General features: G+C 41.8%; 1 protein-coding gene across 1 annotated transcript; it reads right to left on the minus strand.

The window, feature by feature from the left end:
• Positions 1-5459: 5459 nt before the first annotated feature.
• GDF5 (growth differentiation factor 5) lies at positions 5460-11132 on the minus strand. The gene is made up of 2 exons (XM_048048868.2): positions 9830-11132; positions 5460-8232 (listed from the first exon to the last, which is right to left on the minus strand). The coding sequence occupies exons 1-2, from the start codon at positions 10461-10463 to the stop codon at positions 7364-7366; spliced, it is 1503 nt and encodes a 500-aa protein (XP_047904825.1). The 5' UTR covers positions 10464-11132; the 3' UTR covers positions 5460-7363.
• Between the last annotated feature and the right edge of the window lie 361 nt (positions 11133-11493).

Below are 11493 nucleotides of genomic sequence, written 5' to 3' on the forward strand. Positions count from 1 at the left end.
TCACTGAAGCCTTCTCTTCTCCAGGCTGAACAACTCCAACACCCTCAGCCTGTCTTCATAGAAGAGGCGCTCCAACCCTCTGATCATCCTTGTGGCCTCCTCCGGTCTTGTTCTAATACTTCCATGTCTTTATTGTGCTGGGGACCCCAGGTGAACGCAGCAATCAATGTACTTGTCCCATTTCTTTAATATTTTTGCATACATTTGGGACTCATCTTCCATGACCAACTCACCCCAAGGAGGTTCAAGTTCTAGTAAGGGTAAGGTGAAGTGAAAATCCATGGACAGTAGCTACTAGATGTCCAAGCAAACACCTCAGCCTTGACCAAGCTTGGACACCAGGCTATGGTTCGAGGATCTGTAAAAACACTGTGGCCACGTATCATCGCTGACGGCAGTGACAGCTTCTTGCAAATACATTTTTGCACAGGCATAGTAGTTTGGGTGCATGCCCAGAGCCCACATATGGGGCACTCATGTCCTTTCTTTCTCCCCTCTCTCCCTCCCTGCGCTCAGTATTTCTTGCCTGTTGGACTCTTCCAGCAGCTGTTCTCACAGCGTACCTAAAATATTCATCTTTCTACAACACAGCCGTTTACCTAAGGACCCGGCAGCTAAAGGACCCCATTGAATGTGGAAGTATTTAGCCCAAGTCCTTCCTCTGTGTTACTGGCATCACAGGCTTTGTCAGCTCACCTATTCCCCAAAGGGTGTGCTCCCTGCAAGGCTTGCAGGGGTAGACATCTACCTCAGCCCTCCTGGGCTTCCTCCTGTCAGGCATGGGCAGGAATTTCCCAAGTGGAGTCCAAATGCAGCCGCACAATTGGGGATGTGGAGTCCCCCCCAGCTCGTGCCTCCCAGCAGCCACAAGCACAGCAGGAAAGGGGACAGGTCCCGGCCTGCAGGTGCCAGGCCTTGGAGAGGAGAAGCGAGTGTCGGGGGCGCTGGGCCTGGGTGCCTCTCAACAGCTCCCAGCTTGGATGCTTCCATTCCCTCCTCTGGAACCAGTGTCTCCCCTTGGACTGTCAGGAAAGCCACTTGCTTTAGTGCTCTGAACCAGCTGAAGCCAAGGGCCGTTGTGAAAAACACCCAAAGGCTGAAGTTAAGACATTTGCGGTAACCATCCAGAGCTGCACAGTCAGTCTTTTTAACCTTAAAGCTGCACATGGCTTAGAGAAGACAGCCTGCCTGCCTGCCTGTGGCCCATCAGTGAGACTCATGTTCCATCTGAAAAACCTCATAAATGAAAGTGCCTCATCATTCAGACTCAGGTTTCTCAGCTCTGTTCCTTTGGACCTCCCCCAGCAGCACACATGGCCACAGTCGGTACTCATGCTAAAGCTACCGATGCTTCTGGCTACACAGGGCAACTGGCAGAAGCCATTTGACTTTGTTGGATTTCAGCAGCTTCCTCCTGCTTTAAGTCTTCAGCAGCTTCTGGGCCAAATCTCTGAGCAAAGCCCTGAAAGCCAGTGGAAAGTGGAAAGAAGAAAGAAGAATTACTCACACTAAGCCCTCAGGGGAAAAAAAAAAAAAAAAAAAAAAAAAAAAGTTTGTTTCACTGTTTGGCTTGTGGACCCTCCTATTTCCACCAGCAGCACAGCAACCCAGCTCTTGCTCCATTTGGGTATGCATTCACTCCATGATCCTGTATTCAGTCCATCTTTATTTTCCATCCATCGCCCAGTCCTCAGCTACTCCAGTCCGCCACCACTCTGCAACTGCTGCCTCCCCCCGAAAGTCAGTTCTCCCCAGCTCCTTCCTCCCAAGCCGCGTTCCCTTGGGTGTTTCTTTGGAGCACCTCCTGTGGCATGCACTTCTCCCCGCACTGCCATTAGCCTTTTCTCCCCTCTCTCTGGGTTCCTGTAATCTGATCGCTAACAATATGAACTAAGGACTTCTTTACCATCTAAAATTTATGAGTCTTATTGCACCTTCACAGAAAAGATTGCTCCCATGAAGATATAAACTCCCTTCTCTAATCCTGTGGAGGACCCAAGTTGTGTTTCTCTTTCAGTATTTCTGGAGAATGATTGATGTTTTGAAGCCATTTGCACAAGCAAAAATGAAATGTGGCTGATTTTATCAATTTCAAAAATGTTCCTAACTTTATTCCAATAATAAGTGGCATCGTGTCAAAAACAAGCAGACACTTTCTGAATATACAGAAGCATAACACTCATTGTAATGGCATTTATCTGGCAGTACAACAGGCAGAGTCTGCTCAGCACTGATTCCTGAATGGCAAAGCCTGGCACAAAATATTATAGTGAGCAGACTCCTAGAGAAAACCAGCAAAAAAGACATTTCCTGTCCCCTAGCAGAGAGTCAGCCAATTGATTACCGCTAACGGAGTCACTTCTCTTGACAGCTGTGCCCTTCAAAATGATACCAGGGAAAAATGAATCCAGCTGCATTACTTCAGCTAACCTGGTCATTGCAGAAAATTGAAACTAATTCTGCAGAAAAAAAAAAATAAAAAGGAAAATAAGGACATCAAAAAACTTGAGATGACAATAAATGGACTATTCTGAGCAGTCAGCAAAGTATATTTATTGCACTGTATTTATTGTTTTTCAAAAAATGTTGAGATTTCCTTCTTTATTAAATTTGTTGAGAAGCAATGAAAGCTTGTGCAATTTTATTTTTAAATATCACTTTACTACCCAACAGCAATAGTAAATTCATAAAATAACACGTGATTGTCCAGGACTATGAAGTAAAAAAAAAAAATTGTTTGCTTTGTACATTCTTATTAGTCTTGGCTAAGATGTTATAAAAGCAGTATCTTTTAACACCTTTTATTATACAAGGGTCAAGGGGTTTTTATGTTTCTTAAAGAAAGCTTCAAATAGCCCACATAGCGGGTTACTGCATCTTTCATATGGCTGCTGTATAAACAAGCACATTTTACACAGGAAATGACATAACCATGTAAAAGTGTACATGGAGTTTAGGCACATATTCAAACACTAATGGGAATGCATTGTTTTAAATGGCATACTTTTATGTTTACCTATTCAGCTTAGTACCCATATTTTAGCCAAATACAACAAAAATTATCCACACATACCTGTCTTATAGTGTACTGTTTATTTGAAATTTGGACCTTCACAAAGACTCTCGTGGGACAGATAATGACCCTAAAAAGTAAATATAAATGAGGCATTCTCAGTGAGAGAGTGAAACCTGCCATCATAAAGGTGGAAAGCTGAACTTTTAACCTGTATTACTTTACAGATCAGGTTTCTGTGCATTTCTACCATCCAGTTGCTAACACCAACTCACCCATGGGAAGAAAACCGTAACAATAATTTAGGGTGTCTATCTTTGCACATTGTATAATGACCATGCTAAAGAAAGCAGGGCCAAACTTGTGCAATTCCAAGTTCCTCTGTTTCTTTCCATTTTTTTTGCTGTGTGTCAGTCCCAGGTGGCGCCCAGTCCCTGGACGTCTGCTTTCAGAGAGCCATGAGGTCTGAACAAGTCCACCTGGGTTGTACTTCTAGGCTTGTCTGTGATAATGAAAACGCATAATGGCCACCTTCACATGGCTTGTGAAGTTTCAATACAAGTTTCTGGTCTCACTCCAGATAACTCAGATTATTCCCATGTGAAAACTTGACAAGATTTGAAATGGTTTGTGAGCAGAAAATGAATGGATACATGGAATTCAGATTATATATATATATATATGTATAGATATATAAAGGACAGCTCACTGTGGCTGCCTCTCTATGTTGCTGTTGAAATTTCATGTGATTTAAGAATAACAGAAACTTCTTTGAGAAGAGCAGTGAAAGAGTTCAGTCCTTTCAACACTGTAGATTTATGTGATCATAACCATTCAGTATTTTATGATTAATTACAGAGACAGAAGTCTGTACCAGACGATCCCAATGGCTCAAACAATACAGTGATAAAGCACTGATAGGCTAGCATATGTTTATACCATGGTGAAAGTCAGTAGACCACTCCAGAATAAAATAACGTTGAACCAGAATTCCTGGAGTTATCAAACATTTTCAGTACTGTAAATGCAAAAGGATACTCTGGGTATCACAACAAACAGCATTATATGCCAATACTCAGTTTGAGAGATAAAAGTGAAAATAACTGTCTTCATCCTGCTGTTTACCAAGCCCACTGTTACAAACTCCTCACTTTGAGCTGGACCAAACTTGACAGGACTTCCCCTTCTGGAGGTCACCTGAGCTACCAGCTGAGCAAGGTGGATGTTGGGTCACCACCTGGTCCAAACGCTCAGGCTGAAATTACTTCTGTCTGGGCCAAACCCAAAATCTGGCAATTTTGATGTGGTAATAATCCATTCTAATTATAGCATTTAAGTGTCTGTAGTTTCAAATTTGTTTAAAATGGTATTAAAGACCAATTCGTTTTTGGTTGGTTGGTTGGTTTCTCCTTTCAAAGTATAACTACTGCTTACCAGAATTTTGGTTTTTGAACCAGTACCAAAGGGCGCTTTTTTAGGCCTTTACACATTTGTGTTTGTTTTAATTATTGTTTGGCTCACACTGTTTGCTTTGGGATAATTGTAAAATCTTAGTATTTTTTTTTTTCCATTTAGATGCTGATACACTCAATTTAATTACCACGTATCTGAATCTTTCTCTTGTTCTATTAATGTATTGAGAAATTCATACAAGGGCAGGGAACAAGTGATACTAAGTGATAAGTAGGTTTCTAAAATGCTTTATCATGGCCAGCCTCACCAGGATCATCAGGCTGACCAACAACTCTGCAGCCTGAAAAGCCAAGCAATTCTCCTCCTCAGATTTCCAGAGTATTGTGCGTCATGAATAACACAAATGCTACCATCCTTCAAAGGAAGCTGCATCTCATGAATCCAGCTGGAACTGAAGCAAAGTGCCTTTTAGAAAGATGGTGCTTAGCTACAATTCCAAGTGTTAACTTGTCTCTTAGGTTTGCTTCAAATGAATTTACATAGGCAGTATTTGCTATTTTAAACGGATCGCCCTGAGCCAGGAAGGGGTGCACCTGTGCTGTTAATAGATTGAATGGCACAGCTGTGTCCATCATATACAGGAACAGAGATTTCACTAGGAACTTGCAAACAGACACACGTGTGGGGAGCAGCACTCTTTCACACCAAGGAGGAAGGAGACAACCCTTTCTCGTGGTCATCTAACCAACCTCTCCAGAAGGCAGCTGTGCTCAGTGCTAGAGAAAGGAGCCTTAAAAGCCGCAGGCTAGTCACCCAGGAAACAGCCAGGAGAAAGACGAGAAATGCTTGAGTAGAATTGGCAAAAAAGAGTCTGAGACACCCTCTCGATTCTGGACTGGGCAGGAGAAAGTTTTCTCTCCTACTGTGACAATGGTAAGACATGTCTAGATAAGCTTGTAGTAAACCTTACGATTAAAACTCCTGGTTTTGCGATTCATATGATAACTCGAAAGCCAGTAGAGTGATTGTCAGTCAGGGCTGGGCCAGAAGCCGTTGTCCTGGTCTGAAACTCAGCTGGGAGGAGAAGACCAGGACCTGGGAAGTGTTCACCCCAGGAGCCCTAGGGACAGCCCTGAGCCACAAACCAGATCTGTAAGATGCCAGAATTTCTCATGCACGTGTTACTGAGCAGCTTCAAGCGCTCATCATTTGAAAAGCATATTACCCTGATATTTAGTCATTCTCCCTCCAGCATTCTGACCCACCTCATGTTGTGTTATTGAATGGCCTGGGCTGAGTAATATCCAGTCCTGCAGGCAGAAATCACCGTGCTAAGCTACTGCAAAGAGATTGCACATATGGATGCTTCCTGCAGCGATTTTTTTCTATATCACCCTGCTGTAGGCTGTGGTACACGACTGGCCTGCCTGCCCAGTGGAGCCCCACATGTCTGGAACCAGGTATTTTAAGCTGGTTACGGGCTCAGCAGCCTAGAGAGAGCAGGAGGAAGGGCAGAACTTTTTGCCACTATTTCTCTATGGGTATTGACTGGGTGCTTAGGACAGTTTGCTGCTAGTGTGAGTTAGACCTTGTTCAGTCTGGAGTCAATGCAGGATGACTTTGGGGGCCATATTCACCTCCCTGCCACTGCCAATGCCAGAGATGATGTGCAGGACAAACACTTCAATCATTTCTGATGGTTCTCATGACGTGTCTGATCCTTCTACGGTCAAATGTCTGGCATCTGGTTTTGTAGATGGAAACATATAAAGAATAATCCCAGAATAAATTTATAATCCATGTCTAGAATAGATATAGGAGATATGCAAACACAGTCATTGGAGGGTTGAATAAAAGGATAACAGAGCTCTTTTGCAATCAACCGCATGACGCATTCTTGCACCAGATACATCAAGTGATAGTGTCATTCCACACTAGATCAAAACACGACACATTTTCAGATTGTTCTTCCAATGTTTCCACAGTCTTTTTCTGCAGCAGCAGTTAGAGGCAACCAAAATCCATGAACATGTTACGCACACCACTAGTATTCTGCTGTACTGAAAAATCCCTTTCACTTGCATTTATTGTATAAAAACATTAAAAACAAATTCTTAACAGCATTATAATTATGCAGAGTTGGACAGCTGGACAAAACGTAGCACTGTGTCAATAATTTATTACATCTTATGCCATAAGTGAACACTTTTACTATGAGCATTTGAGAACAACGTGGACCTTACACAGAGTAATATATCTTGCTACATAATAATGGAAAGGTGGATACTTAAGAAAGATATGTAGCTTGGAGGAAAATGTACATGGAAACAAACACCTCCTGCTTCACCTATCTCCATGTACAACTTAAAACTAAATCAGCATATTATATTTAATTATTTCATTTTATATATGCATAGTTTCAAGAGCTAATCAGAAAGAAATCATATTACAGTGTAACTATTTACACCAAGATGGGAGCATGCCAGAACACAACCTTCTCTTTTGGATATCAGTACTTTTTTCTTACATTTCTTAATGGATAATGCACATGGGACGTGTAAATTCAGCCTCAAGAACATTGTCCAAAGGAGCAAACATCATATCCACAGCTCACTGATACCATCTTTACATGCTGCCTCTAGGGTAAAAGCAGGTGATATAGAGGCACAAAGGTCTCATCTTCTCTGACACAGACTTTAGTAAGAACCAGTCTTGTGTTGCCAAAACAAGGCTTTATATTGGGCTGCATGATAGCATCCAAATATTCTAAAATATGCCCATGGTGGAGAGAGATACAGAATTACTGGATTTGTTGCTACATCTTTGTAAACATACTTACCCTAGAGGTAAGAAATTAAGTTAACCTTGTTTGAGCAGAGGTTACATTTGGTGTGTCATACAACCTTTCATAACATATTCACTTGAGCAACTGTTCTGCTACCTACAGCCACACGACTCCACCACCATGTCCTCATACTGCTTGTAGACCACATTGTTTGCAGAGTCAATGAAAAGAATGCTGATAGGACTCAGCCTGGTTGGGACACAGCAAGTTGGGGGCGTTGATTCAGGGTCCATTGAGTTCATTAAAGTTTGGATAACTGCGTGATTGGTGGGCTCCAGATGGGATCGAAGGGGGAATTCACAAAGACCTTCGCAGTGATACGCTTCGTATTCTAGGGGGGCTATTATCCAGTCATCCCAGCCCATATCCTTAAAATTCACATGGAGGGCTTTTCTGCTACACCTTGCCTTCGGATTCTTACTGGGCCTCTTCCCTTGACGTGTTGCTAAAGGAGCTCTTCTCTTCCGCCTCTGATTGAATAAGTACTCATAAACGGTTTTGTCGTCTTGGCCAGATCTAGCTTTGATTTCATTGAAAAATAAGTCTCTTTTTTTTGTCCTCCCAAATACCAAGAAGAGAGCCTTTTCATTGACCTGTCTTCCGGTTCTATTAAATCCCACAGTCCTGAGATCAACAGCTCTCCCCCTGTCAAAAGTTTCCAGTTCAAAACACAAATTAACCAAGTTTTTAAAGTTCCTAAAAAGCTTCCAGATGTCAAACACTTCCCATTTTGGTGTATCTGTGATACTGACAGTACGAGAGTCCAGGAGTGTTGCTGCTTGTCTGTTGGTAGAGCAACTAAATAATTTCACTTGGGAAGTTTTTCCAGAAGAATGAGACTTCCAAGTCTCAGAAGGTTTTTTCCTCAATATTCGAAGCTCTGCTCCCAGCAAGCCATCTTTTTCTAATGCACTAATATCAAAAATATATTTTTGTTTTCTTATAGTTGGTGCTCGCTCATCTAAAAAAAAAGCACACACATTTTAAAATGTATATCAAGCACAGACCAATCTTGTTTTTTCAGTTCTTCATGGTGTCCCAAAAGTTTGCTCATAAGCCTACAATTTCCCTTAATTAGCCCACTAAACAGAAAGAACAATTTTTGTCTAAGGGATCAGCTGTGAGCAGGGACCCAGAAATATTCAGTGACTCAACAGGGAAATGAGTTTCTGAGTTTGCCCTGTAGAAATGCCATTTCTTTTACCAGCGGGAATTTTCTAGCTTTAAAGTAGCAATTAGCCAATTGGAAAATAGTTCTTTATAAGGGCTGAGCACTCACAGGGCCTATTCACCACTTACATCCCAAATAAATTACCGAAGCAGGACTTTAGCGGAGCCCAGGCCTCATGCTGGCTCCAAATATGAGCAACTGTACCCTTAAACAATACAACAGTGAATTAGTCCTTTAAAACCAACATCCCCCAGGAACTGCCAGACACAAGGATAATTGCCTTATTAACTTAACTCCACATGATTCACGACTTTTTCAAATTGGGCAGAAAAACATACCACCCTTTGCTGATGCTACCTGATGCTACATTTGCTTAGTTAAGCTCAGGAGTAGCGCTAATGAGGAATATGGCTGAGCCAACACTATCGATATTACATTAACAACGCTTTCCAGTGGCAAGCTGAGGACTGCAATGCAGCACTTGTGAGCAGCGTGCCATCCCTTCCTAGAGGCCAAGCTATTCTTAATTAAATGGCAGATAAATCCAGTCCTGGCTGAGCCTTCCATCACCATTACCTTATTAGCTGTAGCCTGTGTTGCTTCCTTAAGTCCATGACAAAGTTCTTATTAACGTCACTGGAAACAGCATGAAGCTAATTCTCCAACCGGAGTGAACAGGTGAACAGCTTTCTTTGGGAGCCTGGTTATTTCTTGTGTGAAAGCAGACACTAGTCCAAACTTCCAAAAAAAGTTTGGAACCATAATGTTGAACTGCAAATTACGGAGTTCCAGAAGTTATTTACTCTCATTATCCCGTGCTTAGCTGTGAGCTTCTCTGGTTAGAAGGCTGGTGGTGCCTGAAAGCATGAGCTTCAAGCTAGTACAGATACACCAAAGCTACACGATAATGACTCCTGGGTCTACGGTGCAGTTCCTCCCAGCTCTACTTTGAACAAATCTGGGTGAACCTTCAGTACTGAAACTTTTTTTTTCCCCCACAGAATAGCCCTGTTCTCAGCATAACAATAAAATCTAATGTTACCAGTTTCCACTTATGGAAAAAACATAAGACGAAAAAAGTAAAATTTTTAAACACCTATACATGCAAGGACTGATGGATTTTCAACAACATGCTTCTAAAATATTTTCTTAATGTTTTGTTTGGCTGCCATACAACCATCTAGTTCTGTCTCTAGATGAATTTGCCAAGATAAGGCATGAGGACAAAATCTGCAGCAAAGCTGAATGATTTCATGTACATTAAAAAGAGCTTTTTGACTTAAACAATGTACAATTATTTTCTAATAACACTCTCTATATGTATAAAGACACTCAGAAATCCCTCTCTGTACACACACACACACACACACACGAGCTCCTTTCTTACCTTGTCCTTTGTCTATAAAGCTGGTTATTGTATTGGCAAGTCCAGCCTCCAGTTTTACACTTCCATTAACACCTTTTCTTTCTGCATCTGAGAGAGTCCTGTACAAAGAGAGCATGTATTCATGTGGCGTTATAGGGGGATGTCTGAAAGTCTCCTTAGTTTCCCTTTGGGTTATAGGCTCTTTAGTCTTTTTGGTTTTGAAAGAACCAGTATCAGTACTGCTTGTGCCAGTTTTTTTCAAAGCCGCCTTGCTGCTAAGATTTTGAACCTTTGGAGTCACTGTCCTTACTCCAGAAAGTCTGCCTGGGAGATGTCCTACCTTTGCCTCCGTGGCTGCTGTTCTTGAGAGAACCTTCTGTGATTCATCATTCTTGGCCAAGAGAGCTCCAGCCTGAGTAGCACTGCTTTTAGTCCTAGCCTTTGAGGTCCCAGTACTGTATCCATGGTTCACAGTCCGCAGCGTACCTGCCCGAGCTGAGGGACTCCTCTCTTTTCCTTCTGTTTTTAACAAACCTAGTTTAGATCCTGGATTACTCTGGCCTGCTTCAGAATTACTCAGTGCTCCAGGAACTAGATCCAGAGACAGCCAAGTCAAATGCCAAAGCAGTAAAGTGAGAAAGTGCAGGATTTTCATCCTCTGGTCTTCCTCTGAATACCACTAAAGAAAAAATCAGAAAAGGTTCCTCCAGTTTGGCAGAAGAAAACATGAAAGAAATTAAAAACCAAAGTCAGCAAAAATGGTTTTCGTTTGAGATTAAAACATTTCAAATCTCGTTGTTCAATACTTGTATCCAGTCCCATAGTGGAAATGCTCATGTACTCAGATACGATCTCCCCTGACTTCAGTTAGCAGCTATAAAGAACTTGTTCTTGAAAAGAGAAAGTTTACCACCTCGTTTTCTTCTGTAAAACTGACTGAAAACTTGAAGGAGTCCTGTTTAAATCTGAGGGTTTTTTTTTTTTTTCCAAGAAGGAAGAATGGCGTAATGCTGCCTCTGTGTTAAAAGGTTTTTTTAAAGTTTTGAATCCTTTCCAGTGAAAATATTTCACACACAGAGACCTGCAGGTGCTCAGAAATCTTTTACAAACCTGAACTCAGGAATTGGAAACGGAATTCCAACAAACCTATTTAATTACTCTCTGATGTCATGCTGTCTAAACTAATTTAACTGCGATATATTTCTTAAAAAAAATCTTCTTTGCCCTTTTCATTAGCATGAGTCATACTCTGCCTCATGTGAAACAACTCCACAGGCTCAAAACTCCAGAGGATGCCTTTTCAAGTGGCAATACGACCTCTACCTTAGCCTTCGATGAACTTCATGTTTAAACAGGACAAACTGCAAGATCAACAACAGATCTGTCATACAGTCCACTGCAACACATACATTAAAATCTCTAAGTATAACTCATTTAGCTCTTTTTTTTTTTTTCCGGAGAACCGTAACAGCAGCTTCACTTTGTCCTCCGATGACTTAGCCAATAATACAGGCACTTAACAAGGGTAAAGTTTAATTTTGTATAAATGCAAAATGGCCATGCCCACATTCAGTGTATTTTGGCATATTTATTGTTATGCTTTGAAAAGAACCTAATAAGCCCAGTATGAGAAGAAGCCTGTGCCAGCAGTGCACCCTGCAGGCAGCCAGGCTCCTGCCACCTGG

Source organism: Anser cygnoides, chromosome 16 (genome assembly GCF_040182565.1).
Source record: "Anser cygnoides isolate HZ-2024a breed goose chromosome 16, Taihu_goose_T2T_genome, whole genome shotgun sequence".
NCBI classification, from domain to species: domain Eukaryota; kingdom Metazoa; phylum Chordata; class Aves; order Anseriformes; family Anatidae; genus Anser; species Anser cygnoides.